This window comes from Hemicordylus capensis, chromosome 4, assembly GCF_027244095.1.
Source record: "Hemicordylus capensis ecotype Gifberg chromosome 4, rHemCap1.1.pri, whole genome shotgun sequence".
NCBI lineage: Eukaryota > Metazoa > Chordata > Lepidosauria > Squamata > Cordylidae > Hemicordylus > Hemicordylus capensis.
In genome coordinates, this window is record NC_069660.1 from 237,852,346 (window position 1) to 237,869,483 (window position 17,138).

The 17,138-nt window shown below is 43.3% G+C and overlaps 1 protein-coding gene and 1 long non-coding RNA gene across 17 annotated transcripts in view; one reads left to right on the plus strand and one right to left on the minus strand.

Annotated features, from left to right (window-relative positions):
* Positions 1-17,138, plus strand: part of PIEZO2 (piezo type mechanosensitive ion channel component 2) — a 469,614-nt gene that overhangs the window by 339,595 nt on the left and 112,881 nt on the right. For 12 of the 15 annotated variants that reach the window (XM_053247271.1, XM_053247279.1, XM_053247278.1 and 9 more), the window contains 2 exons: positions 11,302-11,400; positions 13,419-13,530. In XM_053247271.1, the coding sequence (XP_053103246.1) occupies positions 11,302-11,400; positions 13,419-13,530 (211 nt within the window). The remainder of the gene's footprint in view (positions 1-11,301; positions 11,401-13,418; positions 13,531-17,138) is intronic. The other 3 variants (XM_053247277.1, XM_053247285.1, XM_053247286.1) reach the window with 1 other exon arrangement.
* The window catches only part of LOC128323700 (uncharacterized), a 46,477-nt gene continuing 42,874 nt past the window's right edge, over positions 13,536-17,138 (minus strand). For both annotated transcript variants that reach the window (XR_008306433.1, XR_008306432.1), the window contains one exon: positions 13,536-14,066. This is a non-coding gene — a long non-coding RNA (uncharacterized LOC128323700). The remainder of the gene's footprint in view (positions 14,067-17,138) is intronic.

Sequence of the window (17,138 nt, forward strand, 5' to 3'; positions counted from 1 at the left end):
TGCATATCTCTATTTGGGACTTGTCTCTATGAGTGTAGTTCAAAATGGATTAAGACAAAAAGAATGAGTCTGCTATAGTACTTGATTGTTGGGTTGACTTTTTGAAGTGACCTATAAGCATACAGATGTGGACAAATTGTGACCAAGGAATTACCCATACAATTTCCAGGGAACTTTCCACATATGGAATCCACACTGAATTTATATTGTGATTATGCAGATGTCTGTCAGTAGGAGTACTAGTGAACAGATGACTTAAAGACTTGAAGGTTAGAGTTGTGAGCTAGAGAGTCCAGAGTTTTTATAGGCCTCCTATTGCTACTGCACTAGATGGAGCTCTTAAAATGCATGGTTTTCCTCTGCTCCTCTGCTATATCATACAACGGGAAGGCTCCATTTGTGTGCTAGAAACTATAACTGCAGCTTCTTTTTTTGCAGAACACACACAGACTAGCAGAACATTATTTTCAAAACCACAACACTTCAAAGTGTGTGTGTGTGTGTGTGTGTGAGAGAGAGAGAGAGAGAGAGAGAGAGAGAGAGAGAGAGATTATCTTTCTATGGGCAAGTGTATGAATACATTTATATTCACTTGAAGTGGCATGCTTGATCAGTCCTAAGAGAAAATCTACGTAATCTATGTGCAAAAACAGATTTCCACACAAGGAGTTCCTGAACTACAGAGACTTGGTCTGCATTAAGTCAGTCATGTAGTTCTTGAGCTGAAAATAATTTCTATATTTGACTCTAAACATCTCCTTAGTTTAAGCTGATCCACCCTCAAGACTTCAGTCTCTCTAATAATTTATAATAATAATAATAATAATAATATTTATAATGATTGTATATAATTTATATATTTATTAAATTTATATTTATATATATATATTCTCTCTCTCTCTTACACACACACACACAAACACACACACACACACACTACAATTTATATACAATTATTTATTTGCGTGTCAGCAAAAACATTCAGATATTTATTTAAAAAGCAATGAGCATGTGGAGTACACAGTTAACAATCAATGGCGAGACACTTGGACAGGTTAGCATTAGAAGAGGCATTTTCCAAGGGGACTCACTATCCCCTCTGTTGTTTGTAATCGCCATGACCCCACTTCCACAAATACTAAACAAAACAGGCCTCGGATACCAAACATCTAAAACATCAAGTCAAATCAACCATCTGCTGTACATGGACGATCTGAAGTTGTATGGAAAGTCCCAATCAGAAATCGAATCACTGCTAAACACTGTCTGTATATTCAGTAGCGATATAGCAATGGAGTTTGGACTAGACAAGTGTGCTGCATTAATAATGAACAGAGGGAAAATAAGAAAAACAGAAGGAATAGAACTGCCCAATGGAAGCAAGATCAAGAACCTGGGAGAGAAAGAACCTTACAAATACTTGGGCATTCTCCAGGCTGATAACATTGCACACACTGAAGTTAAAAGAAAAATTGGAAGTGAATACATCCGGAGAGTTAGAAAAATCCTCAAGTCCAAACTCAATGGCGGGAACACCATACAAGCCATAAACACCTGGGCTGTACCTGTTATCAGATACACTGCAGGAATAATAGACTGGACCCAGGCAGAGCTAGAGACGCTAGATCGTAAGACCAGGGAAATCATGACCATCAATCATGCTCTGCACCCCCGCAGTGATGTCGATAGGCTCTACCTCCCTCGCAGCTCAGGTGGAAGAGGAATGCTGCAAGTCCATCAAACAGTAGAGGAGGAGAAAAGAGGCCTTGAAGAATATATCAAGGACAGTGAAGAAGATGCACTTCAAATGGTCAATAATGTGAAACTATGCAACACCAATGAAACAAAGCAGGCCTACAAAAAGAACAAGTCAAGAACCGAGCAGAAAAATGGAAAAATAAGCCCCTGCATGGTCAATATTTGCACAATATAAGTGGAAATTCAGACATCACCAAGACCTGGCAATGGCTTAAGAATGGCAACTTGAAGAAAGAAACTGAGGGTTTAATACTGGCTGCACAAGAACAAGGCACTAAGAACAAATGCAATAAGAGCCAAAGTCGAAAAATCCACCACAAACAGCAAGTGCCGCCTTTGTAAAGAAGCAGATGAAACCGTGGACCACCTAATCAGCTGTTGTAAAAAGATCGCACAGACTGACTACAAACAAAGGTATGACAAGGTAGCAGGTATGATACACTGGAACATCTGCAAAAAATACAAGCTACCTGTAGCCAAACATTGGTGGGACCATCAAATTGAAAAAGTGGTAGAAAATGAAGATGTAAAAATATTATGGGACATCCGACTACAAACAGACAAACATCTGCCACACAATACACCAGATATAACTGTAGTTGAGAAGAAAGAAAAACAAGTCAAAATAATTGGCATAGCAATACCAGGGAATAGCAGAATAGAAGAAAAAGAAATAGAAAAAATCACCAAATAAAAAGATCTACAAACTGAAATTGAAAGGCTGTGGCAGAAAAAGACCAAAATAATCCCAGTGGTCATTGGCGCCCTGGGTGCAATTCCAAAAGACCTTGAAGAGCACCTCAACACCATAGGGGCCACAGAAATCACCATCAGCCAATTACAAAAAGCAGCTTTACTGGGAACATCCTATATTCTGCGACGATATCTATAACAATTGACAGTAACATTCTGGCATCCCAGGTCCTTGGGAAGGACTCGATGTCTCGATAAAACAAACCAGTCAATAACACCTGTCTGACTGTGTAAACAAGAAATAATAATATATTTATAATGACTGTATATAATTTATAAGCAGATCTGGCCATGGTCACCCATGCCTTGGTCACATTGGCTGACATCCTCACTAAGCTTCCTGGGACTGCAGGAGTTTGTCGAGATGAGACTTTTTCAAGATAAGTGGCCTACCTTGCCATGGATGTATACCATCCCAATCAAAAGCCCCTTATCTTGAAACAAACACTCGATATACTGTAAATAACATGTTGGTATTAGAGTATTGTTTGGACAGTTATTTATGGTTGTGGACTCTTTTCCTCTTAGTCTTTATAAAAAGTCCTTATTGTCTACAAATAAGCTTGTTAAAAGCGATATTGCATGAATCAAAAGAAGAATACAAAGTGTTTGGTTATATACAAATGAAGCTGTCAAATGGAGAGAAAAACAGTAAGAATTCACAGGCTTATTTAAGAATTTAAAAACAATGCAAGTATATTGTTCATAAGAAACTGAAAGTGTAAAACTGCTGTAACTTTCCACTGCTCGAAGTAAAACATCAGCAAGTGTGAAATAAATTTAAAACATGGTTGTTTAGTTTTCTTGAAGATCTGGATCAAGATCCATCAAGATCTACAAGAATGGGTACTGTGCCCGCGCAGGAGCCTCACAGTAGAATGCCGCAACTTGTTGAGGCAACGTAGTCCTGCCTCCACGCCTACAGCGTGCTATTTAAAGGTGGGCTGGATGAACTGTTCTTCAGTTCTCTTCTGACTGTCCATGCATTCAGTCCTTGGGCTGTCGCTCCACATCAGTAAAGCTCTTAATTGTGAGTTCATATGCAGGGGTTAAATGAGAGGCAGGAGAGGAAGCTGCCTACAGCGGCAAAATTCCCTGCAGCAGCGGCGATGATGGGATTTCATGTTTATTTTTAAAAAGCCATTGCATGGCAGCAACTGTGGAGAGAGGTGAGGAGGGGAGTGCTGAGTTCCCTTTACCTAAATGTTTTCCTTGACCCAGGGAGGGTGGGTGGGACACAATGGTGGTGGCTACAGAGAAGGTGGGGGAGGCGAGAGTTCCCCCTTTTACCAGAATGGGGGGTGGTGAGCTTCTTCCAGCTCCCCACTCTCCTCCCAAGTGCATGGGGTTCCATGTGGAGGAAGGCTGGAAACAGGCTGCGCAGCATGGAGCTCCATGCAGTCACTTGGCAGGAAGGAGGAGAGCTGAAGGTAAAGGGGCGGGATCCCCTCACCTTGCACAGGGCTCCCTGCAATGCATCCTGTTTCCAGCCTTCCTCCTCATGGAGGAAAGCCGGAAACAGGCTCCACAGCACAGAGCTCCTTGCAGTCACTTGGGAGGAGGGAGAGGTGCTAGAAGGAGCTTGCTGTCCCATGCTGCCACACACAGCTGCACTTTCAAAGATAAAGGGGGAAACTCCCTTCCTCACCCACCCTCCCTGAAGCTGACCTCACCACTGTGCCCCATCCCATCCTCTCCAGGTCAAAGGAAACATTTAGGTAAAGGGGAACTTTTTCCTTCTCACCCCCCTCCCCGTAGCTACTGCCGCCACGCAGCTGAAGTTTTTTAAAACGTAAAAGGTGGGACTTTCTCTTTGCCCCCCCCACCGCCCTTGTTGCAGCTGTGCCCCATCCCACAAAAGGGGATGTTTCCCTTCCTATGTTTCCCTTCCCTCCCCCTTCCTGCAGCTGCTGCTGCATCATGGCATTTTTTGTTTTTTAGGTTAAAGGGTGGCAAAAAACCTTGTTGCCTATGGGCAGCAAACCGGTTAATCCGCCCCTGTTAAACAGCAAACCGGTTAATCCGCCTGCTGTTGTAGTGGTTGTGTGTTTTTTTTAAAACGGACTGTTGATTTTGGACTGTTAACTCAGGAAGGGCTTCTGGACTTGATCAGTGTTAATTCGACCTTGGAACAGACTTTTATTATGAATTTGGATAACCCTGACATGGCTGAAGAGAAACAGAGTTTTAAGAGGTGCGAGGGATGTACTGCCAAGTTTCTCTCATAAGACCGCCACAATCTGTGTCTGATCTGCTTAGGTGAGGAGCACGATGTCTACTCTTGTAAGATATGCTTATCTGTTTCTAAGCAGACACACAAGAATTCGGGTTTGCAGCTTCCATTTACAACAGTGTTGAACCCTTTGACACCAGGCAAACCGCGCCCTGTGACTCTGGCATCTACTTCTAAGGACTTGGCTTCAACAATTAAGCCTACTTCCTTGAAATGGTTGCAACCTTCAGTATTGATCTCGACACTGACCACTTTCAAAAGTCCTAAAGCTCTGTCGGGATCTCACTTAACTTTGACACCAGGACATTCGAAATCTAAAGAAAAACGGTCAAGATCTGATACTCATTCATCATCTCTGCTACTTAAGAAGGCCAAGACTGTGGACTTGACACAGAATTTTTATTTTTTAATTTTATTTATTTACATTTTATATCCTGCTCTTCCTCCAAGGAGCCCAGAGCAGTGTACTACATACTTAGGTTTCTCCTCACAACAACCCTGTGAAGTAGGTTAGGCTGAGAGATATGTGACTGGCCCAGAGTCACCCAGCTAGTATCATGGCTGAATGGGGATTTGAACTTGGGTCTCCCCAGTCCTAGTCCAGCACTCTAGCCACTACACCACGCTGACTCCAGAAGACACCATCCCTGTCTGGTCTACAAAGCCTGATGTTGAAATCCTTAACCACTATCAAGGCCGACCGCCACTGCTCGACATCGAGGAAAGGGACACGACAGGCTTCAGAGATACCTGAATGAGAGGAACCACTCGATGTCAACTGCTCTTTGACACCAAGGCTGTCAACGTTGAGAGCTTGCTCTCTGTCTCCAGCTCATACTCCGGCTAGCTCCTCAGCTCCATCAACACCACCTGATCAGTGTTGAGAGTCTCCATCAGTGTCGACACGTCTTCTATCGATGCCAGGAGCGCGGATTTCAACCCTGAATACACCAATGTTATCAGCTTCAAGGCAGGTGATTCCTCAATGCCAAACCCTGATGCTGACATTCTGTGCTGAAGAGGAGGATTCAGTAAGGGATGCTGTGATGGACCCTGCTACTGCCCGCACTTTGCTTTCCATACTAGACTCTAATTCGAGCATTCCTTCAACATCCACATTCAAAGGTTTCCCTCCATGGGCTACTAATGTAGGAAAACTGACTGTAGAAAGTCAAGTGCTGCTCTGCCTGCCCACCAGTGTACTCCTGCACCATGTACTCTGCTTCCCATTTAGCAGACCCCTCTCCATGGCATTTATGTGGCTTTTTGCATGCATCAGCTGCTGGTGCAACTATTTCTTCCTCAGCTATGGGGACCAGATCTCCAGGCTTCCCGTACAATTTTATTTATTTTATTTATTGTTAAATTTGTATACTGCCTTTCATTAAAACAAGACTATAAAAATCACACAATTAAAATATTAAGCTAGAATATAAAAACATAGATCTGACTAAAAAGGTTTAAAATACAAGCACAATATAACCATACAAAATACAAAGCAGCAGCAGTAGAGGAACGTCCCCGGAGGTCCTCACAATCTAGGTCATACTTTCTTCTGTTGTAACTTCGGTTTGGACTGTGCAAGCCCTGGATGGTGGTGATGGTCCAGCTCTGCCAATTAAATCTGCTATACAAGGTGTCTCTATTGCCATGCAGACTATTGCCTGGCCTCCTGAGCAAGACTTAGTGGATACAGCCGCACAGAGTATTTTTGGAGGCATGGATATCGGGACACAAACTTTGCCTGATCCCCCATCAAGAGGCAAGACTACTATTGAGACCCAGACATATGTGCCACCTTCATTGGCTCACTCACCATCTGACCATCACAGTTCCTCTGACGTTGAATCGGACCCAGATGATTCAGATAACCTTGCTGATCCTCTGGCTGACGTACCTCCAGCCACACACATCTCGCATAATGAGGAACTGAAATTGTATCACCATCACATTAGAGAGATGGCTGCAGCCCTAATTCTAGACCTCAAGTCGGAGCTTGCCACCATAGAGGATCGCATTTATAACTTTATGGTCAAATCTCAATTGTCTCAGCCGGTGGCTCTTCCAGTTCTCCCAGTTATCTCCAGAGCTGCTAAGTATGTGTGGGAGGTGATTCATACCTCAACCACCACTTCTAAATGTTTAGAAAACTTATATTGAATTCAGGAGAAGGACAATGCGTATCTTTTGAAGCATCCTGCTCCCAATTCCCTGGTTATCAACTGCACCTCTTCTTCTAAGATGGGTCATTGCCATACTGCACCTGCAGACAAGGAAGGGAGGAAATTGGATATTTTTGGGAGAGAGATTTACTCCACCTTGTGCCTATCCATTAAAATAGTGAATTATTCAGATTGCACAGCTAAATATATGGGCACATATGGGAGGAACTACAGAATGATTTGGACACCCTATCTCTGGAAGAATTTAAGAAGAAATTCCAGCAGACACTAAATAAATCAGCGGCACTTACTCACCAACAACTGAGTACTGCCAAACACCTAGCCAAGTCTGAATCATGTTCCCTAACTGCTGCAGTCTCCCTGAGGAGGCATGCCTGGCTTTGCTCTACTAATCTACAGAGCTACATAAGAAAAAATTGAAGGTTTACTTTTCAATGATAAGGGCCTGTTCAGTGAGGACACTGACTCCTCTATGGAGAGAATGAAAAAATCTATGCTTTCTGCAAAAGCTTTCACTCTCTCGGCATCCTCCTCTTCCTACAAGTCCAGGTATTTTTCTTATTCAAACAGCATCCCACATTCAGACAGCAGGAATGCCATGATTTTAGGAAACAATATCATCCTTAGCATAAGCACACTTATCAGGGCAAAGGGAAGACTAATCAGTCTCAGCTTACAAAACAGGTAGAACCTCAGAAACATCTTTGAGGTTCATGCCCAGCCACTGTCACAACTCCAATCCTCTCCCTTCCTGCGAACAAGGGCGTTAACATCTTGGCATGCTAAAGACAACACCAGACTCATGAACCCTATACTCTTACCAGCATCCAACATCAAGCTGGCATGCCATGCCCCCGCTTGGCAGCACATAACAACGGACCGCTGGGTCGTGAAGATAATAACTTTGGGATATGCCATAGAGCTCAGACAACCCCAAGGTTTTGGGGATGTGTTTCCCGCAACCCTCTCAGGTATTATCGGAAGAAGTGAAGGAGTTGTTACCAAAAGGGGCTGTCACTCCAGTGCAGTGGGTACACAGGCGGGAGGGTTTTATGCCTGCTACTTTCTGATCCTGAAGATAGATGGCAGGATTTGGCCCATCATGGATCTACATCACCTGAACAAATTTGCACATCTAAGAAAATTCCACATGATTGTGTTACAAGAGATCTTGCCTCTTCTTTATCAGGAGAACTGGCTTGTGATGCTGGATCTCAAAGATGCGTATTTCCACACTGGCATCAGAACACAACACAGGAAGTATCTGAGATTTGCCATAGGAAATCAAGTGTAATAGTCTTACCCTTTGGGTTTTCCACCACACCCAGAATATTTACCAAATATATGGTTGTGGTGGTGGCCTACTTAAGGACTATGGGTATATTGGTCTATCCATATCTGGATGACTGGCTCTTGACCTCCAAAGTCAGAGAAGAGTTATGTTCTCAGACTGCGTATGTTTTGTCTCTCCTCCAAGACTTGGGGATCCAAGTCAGTTGGAAGAAGTCCCATCTGGAGCTGGTTCATGTCATCAACTGCATTGGAGCAGTCTTAGACACAGAAGCGAGAAGGGCATACTTACCTCAAGAGCGCTTCATGTGTGTCAGGGACCTGGTTCTCCATTTCCAACAGCATCCATTTCAGCCAACTCAACTCATTCAAAGACTCTTGGGACTCATGGTGTCCTGCAACACAGTGGTGAGATATGCCCAGTTAAAGATGTGCAAGTTACAACAAGTTATACATGTGCAGTTAGAGGTACACCTAGGTAATTTTTGAGCCTGGACCTAAAGGCCTTTGGAGGTCTCCCTCCCCTGCAAATTAAGCATCATCCTGCTTGGCCGGGCAACCACACCACCAGGGACAGACTAAAGAGGATTTGGGGGGCCCCAGGAGCTGTGAAGACCCTGGACTTCAGCCCAGATGTCCAAGGGGAAGAGTGCCTGTGTGTGCAGTTAGACAATATCACTGCATTAGCCTACATCAGCCATCAGGGAGGGACAGTGTCCTGGATTCTTTGTGCACTCAGCCTGCAAGTATAGCATTGTTGCATCAGGTCTACCCGCTAGCCATCCACATAAAGGGCTTGGACAACGTCCTAGCAGATAACTGAAGTCGAGTTTTCCCACATGAACAATAGGAACTCAAGACAGATTACATTGTACCAGATCTGTTTGCCACCTCGGAGAACACAAAGTGCACTCATTTTTGCTCCAGGGTGGGTCATAACCTGCAATCACTGGGGGATGCTTTCCAGTTGGACTGGCAGCAGAAGATCCTGTATATGTTTCCTCCACAGTCATTGAACAGCTGGGTGGTTGCTTGACTTCTGACTGCTCTGACATCATGTATCCTAGTAACCCCATGGTGGCCAAGGCAACCATGGTTTCCACAGGTACTCAAAGTATTAGAAAACCAGTACCAAAAACTACTGCAGGAGATAGATGTCCTGGCACTAGACAACGGCAATGTCCTGCATCCAGATGTTCTCACTCTCTAACAGCATGGTGAATTGGCCTTTGAGTAACACCCTACTTAACCAAAGGAAGTCTTCCACCAGATGTAATTACCTTGGCAAGTGGCTCTGATTAAAATTTTATTCAAGAATGCATGGTTTTCTGTCTAAGCAGATGTTCTCCTCTACTGACTGATCTGAAGTCACATGGGTTGGCTAATGTATCTTTGAAGGTGCATCTAGCAGCACTCTCTTCAAAACATCCAGGCTGTGATGGGAAGACTCTCTTTTCACACCCAGATAGTAAGGCTTTCCTGAAAGGCCTCATGCATTTATATCCACCCATTCACAGACCTGTAGAGCCATGGAACATATCCTTGGTCCTTTTGGCTTTAACCGAATCCCCATTTGAACCAATGAGTTCTGCAACTAGTGACTTTGAAAACTGCCTTCCTGCTTGCCATAACTACATCTAAACGCGTTAGTGAATTGACAGCATTGTCGATTGATTCACCACACACCAGGATCTATTCTAATAAAGTGCAAATGTGTATGGACCCAAACTTTTTATCCAAGGTGGTATCTGACTTCCACTTTAACCAAGATATTGTTCTCCCTACATTCTTCAGGGACTCATCCTCGCCTTTAGAACACGCAATGCACTTCTTGGATGTGCGATGGGTGCTTCTATATTACCTGGACTGCACTAAGGGCTTCAGATCCACCAAGTGTGTGTTCGTAGCTTACAAGGGCTCTTTGAGAGGTTCCTGCATTTCCAGACAAAGAATGTCCAGATGGCTAGTTGAACTCATTATGCTGACCTACAAGTCACAGAATGTGCAACCACCTGAAGCACAGGGTGAATTGAAGAACAGGGTGCCTGGCCTGCTTTTAAATAGCACTTTGTAGGTATGTAGGTGGGGCTTGGTCACCTTGACGAGCTGCATCAATCTACCTCGAGAATCTTGTGCTGGCGCATTACCCATTCTTATCAATGTCAACAGATCTCTACCAGATCAAAGTTTACAGGTAAGCAACCTGTTTTTATTTAAGAATTGAGGAAATTTTTGTCCAGAGCAAAGTGTCCCTCCATATCATGCAAAGGAATGCAGGCTCCAACATCAGGAAAGCAGAACAAAGTTTTCCACACGTAAAGGTCTTCCAACACTTTAGTTGAAGGTTGAAATAAAGATGGCTGTTTTAATGTCAAGCAGGAGGACTAGTTCATTCCAAATTCATAACAATCCATGACAGGTGCAGTGGGAGTCCTCATCCAACTTCCCCTTTTCCTCTGTATGATTGCAGTTGTGCAAGAATTTTTAGATCCATGTTCCCCATGCTCCAGGAGGTCTCAGCAACATGTTTCCAATCTTGCATAGTTACTTGCACAAAAGCACTCACACAAGGGGACAGGGGGAGTTGTGGGAGGGCTCCTATCGTGTCCCACGGGTCCTAGAAGCACAAGCACTTTGTTAAGATGTCAGCCATTGTGGTTAGATTATTGTAATGCACACTACATGACCCTTCAAAAACATTTGAAAACTGCAGCTGGTCCAAAACTCAGCTGGTCCTAAGTTCCTACCTAGTTCTTAGTGAAGCTTAGTTGGAGTAGGTCGCTTAGGAGGAACTGGTTCTTAGTTAGGAGCAGGGGTGGGAATCTGTATGTACTAGTGTCTGTCATCTACTAAAAATTAACTTTCACTTAGAATGTGTTCTAATAAATATTACTAATATATAATTTTTACATGTCTAATTACACTAATTAAAGTGCACCTATGAAATGGAATACTTACAGTTCATTTTTAATCCTATTTTAAATTAGTGTAAATCCTGTGTTGTCTATCTAGAATCATGCAACAGATTCCTTATAACAGTAATAATATTTTCACTAATTTTTCTTGCTTTGTCCTTCTTTATAGAGAGCTATTGCGAAATTTGCTTCCGCCATTTTAGCCTTGCCAAAGTCAGTTATTAAACTGCCCAAAACTATTCTTCAGTATTTAATCAGAGCTGCAAAGGTATTTGATGTTTCACTACCATGTAAAATGTGATCTCATCCCATAATATTCTGGCATAGAGTATCCCATGCTCTTTTCTGCATTTTCCCTCTTTTATGTGAGGACAAGGGTTTGGTATGTATAGCATTTACTATATTGAATTATAGGATGAATTATTGCTCTTATTTTAACAATGATCATGGATCCCAGAGAGAAAATGCAGACACATCTTGGTATAATTCGGATATTTCTGCTTAGGCTATGTTAAGAAGGTTGCGTTAGGTCGCATGTGTTTATAGGGACTAGATAAAATGCTGGCTCTGTTGGAGTTTTTGCTCAGTACGAGCAGGATTCCACCCAGCATGGTCATCTTCCTCAGAAAGCTGGCAAAATACTATGGCAAAACACATTTTGCCTCCAAATATCCTTTTCCTGTGCATTATCATTCTGGTATCAATAATCTGTCAGCCTGTCTTGGGACATCCTTTAGCATACATGTATAATATGTGCAGCAGGACCCCTATGTTAGATTTAGTATAACAGTTCAGTTCCTATGAGATACAGAATCTCAGTAACAAATGCTGATTTGATAAAAACTGTTGAGTTTTCCAGTAAATATTGGTATTTCTAGGTCCAGTAAATATTGGTATTTCAAATTATATTTCCCTGATTCCGTTTTTATTAGAAGAATTCTTGGGGAAATGTGAATATCACGCTTTTGTCGTTAAGACCTCTGCATATGGCATTTGCATTAACTTACCATTACTGACCCAGAGAAAAACAGGAAGGAGATGGTCTTTCTCACAGCACTTCTCCCTCCTAGTAATTATACGTGTTCACAGATCAATAACAGGTGGCTGTTTTTATGCCCCTCAGCATTCATTAAGAAACCTTGAGGAGGTGCTAAAGATATATGTACACCAGAGTGATTTTTGTACATCAGAAGTGCAATAAATAAATAAAATGAAAGCAGCATTTACAGTATTACCTCCAATAATGGTGTGTTCCAGCTTCCCTGAGACACTTTGTGCATGCTTGTTTCAAAAGTAGTAACTGTTCTGTTTTATTGTTTCACCTGACCCCTCCCCTTTGCATGTATATGTATGGCTGTAGCTAATGTCTTTCATTAGTGAACTGCATAAATGATGCAATGCCAGCTGAATATGATTTTCATTTTGTAATGAAAATCATACAGACAAAAGTACATATTTTGTCTCAACTGCTATCACACAGCACTTATATTTGTGTTCATCATCTTTTTCATCATATGGTTGTGTGGTGGGGAAACAAATGCATAATGCATGCTTATGACAGCATCATACATTCCTGTTCCACCCCTGCCTTAAAGATGTAGCTAACAGATACCTTTCGAGACAGCAGGGCAGTTTGCAAACATTAGATAAAACCTAAAACTTTTATATTGTATTTTAAATGCCAATGATCAGTTTAAATGAGTTGTTGGAAATAGTTCATTAGTAGTTTAAAGTAAACTGTGTATTAATTCCTGGAATTCAAAACTAGGCGTTTTCATGCAGAGGCATTCCATGAGCAGAAGGAGAATTGTGCTGATGCAAGAGATCCTTTTGTAAGTGGAAGGCTCTTGCATTAACAACAACAAATATTTATATACTGCTTTTCAACAAAAGTTTCCAAAGCAGTTTACATAGAGAAATAATAAATAAATAAGATGGATCCCTGTCCCCAAAGGGCTCACAGTCTAAAAAGAAACCATAAGAACAAACCTCTTCGGTCTACAGAGGTAGCTTGCCGCCATGGAGCTCGTCTCCACAAATGCTAAGGATTAATTTCTAGCATTTTCTGGTTTCTTATAACATTGATAAATATCCACAACTGTGATAATGTTTTGCTTCATGGATTAAATGAATCCAAACAGTATTCAAAAAACTGCAAACTTTATTTGAGGTGTTTGGATTGGAATTGGGAATGTTTGCTTAAGATCACAGATAGATAGATAGATATCATTTAGTTTAATGTTTATTTACTGAGGAGCTTGAAATAAATGTATTGGTTCCCTCTAGTTTGTTTACCAGGCCTGGATTACTGATCCTAAAACTGCCCTCCGACAAAGGCGCAAAGAGAAGAAAAAGTATGGAAAAGAAGGGAGACGAAGGAAGAAAGAATCTGATGATGGTATGTGTGTTTTCATAATTTTCATTGTATTTTTTTGTTGGCTGGTCTTGGAACATAAAAATAAAGATTGATTTTTATAATGTTTTCAGTAGGGCTGTGCATGTTGAAATGACAGTGCTTTTGAAGTCAACATCGACCATGTCTGGAAATGGCAGATTAATTTCAATGCAACTTGGCACTGGGGCGGTGCAGCTATCATATCAGAAATGTCAGCATGAAATCTCTATTGTGTCAGATTTCTGTCAGATTTGACATAATTAAAAAGAGCTGTTTGAGGGTGTCTAGAAGTCAAGCAAACAATATTGCCATAGCAATTACATCTCTGTAGGGATCCATGGTCCCTCACAACTGGGTCTTCTGTGCCTGTACAGGAGGCCTGAGGAAGAATCAATAGCTCCGTTTAGGTGTTCTCTGGCCTTTTAAGGTGTAGTGATATTGGAGTCTGCAAAGCTGGCTGTAGAGTGCCTCCCTCTTCAATTCTTTCTCATCCGCCACTTGTGCTGCCTTGTGAAGGATCTGCTCCTGTTCCCTTGTTCCTGTGAGAAAGTGAATATTGTTATTTGATCTGTTTGCTTGGTTTTCTTGGTTTTGACTTGGACTGTTTTCTGACAACTCTCTATCTAACTCTCTGTGCTTTTGACTGTGTTTTTGACTATTCTTCTGTCCCTCGGATTTACTGCTCTATTTGGATTGTTTGACCTCAGACTGTTTTTGACTGCTCTCTGGACTGTGTTTCTGGACGGCAATTTATCTCTGATTGGGCTGGCCTCGGATAGTTTTTTGGATTTGGCTATGTTTATTCCTGAAAGTTTTAAAAGGTGTGCAGCCTGCAGGGGCACTATGCCCTCCTCTGATGGCCATGCTGATTGCCTCATATGTTTGGGGGATAGTCATAATACCAGTACCTGCAAGGTCTGTTTGTCATTTAAGAAAAAGACCCATTTAAGCAGTGAATTATGACTAAAGGCCTCTTGGTATGAAAATATTCTCTATCCGGGGACCCCAAGACCAAGCCTACCATCACCACTGAAATCTGCGTTGTCTAGCCTCTTGGTGCCATCGGCATCCACCACGGTACCAACCCTGTCGGCATCTACCACGTCTTCAAATGCAGGTTTTAAGAAGCCCTTGAAGAGAGGCTGCGAGCATTCCCAGAAACATAAGCATGACCAACACCGCTCATCTATAGAAGAGCCACACAAGAAGTGTGAGAAGCATGCTTAGTCCTCAACACAGAGTTCAATGCTCTCTGTTTTGCCAAAGTTGCATTCGGCCCTGGATTTGATACTTAAGTCATCAATGTCATCTGCCATTAAGACTCCGCCTTCTACAGCACAGCCAGCCACCTCATTTACACCTCGGCCTTCATTCTCTTCCAAGCCTCCAACATCAGGAGCTTCAGTTCCGATCCGCTCGGCATCAAGGGACTTCAGCACTCCACCGCCATCACCTCCTATTCTTCCGGCTTGAAGGCGTTCAATATCTTCAACACCTGTGCCTCCTGTTTTGACATCGACTCCTTCAGGCCCAAAACACCTGCTCTTATCAGCATTGGTGACTTTGGCCCCAGCATCGATGGCACCCGCAGCAGTGTCAACACCATAGGTGAGGACCTCTCTCAGCACCGAATTGACTGCTCTTCATTTCTCACCTGTACACTCGGTGCCGTCTTTGCCTATTGTCATCTCTCATGAGTTGATGCCTGCCTGGTCTCCTTTCCGCCTTTTGCCATTGCAGCCTGCTACACATTCTTTAGACTCTCCGGTGTCAGCAAACCTACTTTGACAAGAACTGGAACACCTACTTAGCTCTGCAAATTTAACACCATCAGGCTCTATTTCCAAAGGTTTCACCTGTCCCAATGTCTTGAAATGGATGAACCTAGTTCACCTCTGCCGGTTCCCAAAACTCCTACGGGTGGCCTTTCCACCTCGTTGCCGGTTTGCTCATCGGCTGTGCCCTGGAAAGAACGTTTCCACTTTTTCGCTTCCCATGTCCAAGGGACCTCCTGAACTATAGCAGCTCCACAGGGGCCTTTGACCCATTTGAGGGCAAGGGAGTGTTTCTGCACTTGCTCCCTTTATAGCTCCCTGGCATTGCCATATGACTTCCAAGAATACAGGCTATGGAAATCGATGCATCTTTGAGAGACTCTTCCAGCACCCTTTACTCTGGCTGATCCATTTAAACACCCTGCCACACCACCTGTTCTTTCGAGGCCTGCTCTGCCGCTGCCCAGGTCTCCACCGCCTACACCTGTGCTGCCAGTATCACCTGCACCTGAGCTCCCTTCTGAGCCTGTGCCATGTCCAGCAGCTCCTACAATACCATCTGTGCCTGCACAGCTTGTTCCTCCTGCGGGACCCTGTCCCAAGACTCTTATTACCTGAGGATCCTGATACTGATAGGGTCTTCTTATGCATTCTGACCCTGACTCTGAAGTCTCGGAAGTTCCACCAGGCATGTCACCAAACGATAATGTGGGTGCCCAACTGTCTAATTCTCCAACAGAGGAGACTAAATCTTACTAAATCTAAATCTTACTAAATCTCTCCTGTGTGCAAATATAGGAGATGGCGAAAGCCCTAGGCCTGGACACACCTCTTCCTGAGGATATGATCAAAGATGCTGTTTACGGCTACCTGGCTTCTACATCTGTAGCTCACCCTACAGCACTGCCTATGCTGCCGACCTTAGTCTCTGCCTCTAAAGCTGCTTGGTCTGCCCCAGTGACATCCACTCTTCCTTATAAAATGAGGGAGAGTCAGTATCGGGTTCAAGAGACTTCTTGCCCATTTCTGTTCAAACACCTGGCATCAAACTCACTGGTGGTAGACTGTGCACTGCAAGCAAAGTCCACACAGAAATATTTAGCACCGGTGGATAAGGAGGGCCAGAAATTGGACTCTATGGCAGAAAGGTTCTATTCCTTGGCTTGCCTTTCCCTTAAAGTTGCCAACTACTTGGCCTGCATGGACAAGTATCAACAGTCTCTCTGGAACATGTTGAAAGAGGCCATTGCTGATGTTCCTGAACCCTTTAAGGCCAAATTCCTATCGGCACTCTCCAAGTCTGCTGACTTACCAGGCAGCATCTGAGTACAGCTAAACACCTAACAGAAGTGGAGTCCAAAGTGCTGACTGGGTCCCTTGCTCTCCTCGCCATGCCTGTCTCAGGTCCACACCTTTGGAGTCAGGCATGAAAGATAAAATTGAAAATCTGCCATTCGACGGCGAAGGGCTATTCTCTAAAGACACAGATGAGATGGTGGAGAAACTGAAAATGTCTAGATATACCGCTAAGACTTTCGCTCAGTCTCAAACCTCGTCTTTCCAGCACAGGTACCACCCTAATTACAAGCAGTGATACCAACCCTGGCCTTCCCAGGACAGGGGAAATTTTAGATGTGGGTCTAGACAGTACACTAGGCGTACCTTCCATCAACACCAAAAGGGCCAACAAAAATTCAAGCCTCAGGACCAATCTAGGCAGTCCTTTTAATGATGAGGACCTGGAAGTGTCTGTCCTTGTTCCCGCAGCCTCTATCCATCTTGCTCCCTTCCTGGTGTCAAGTAACATCAGATGCCTGGGTATTGTGCATAGTGGCC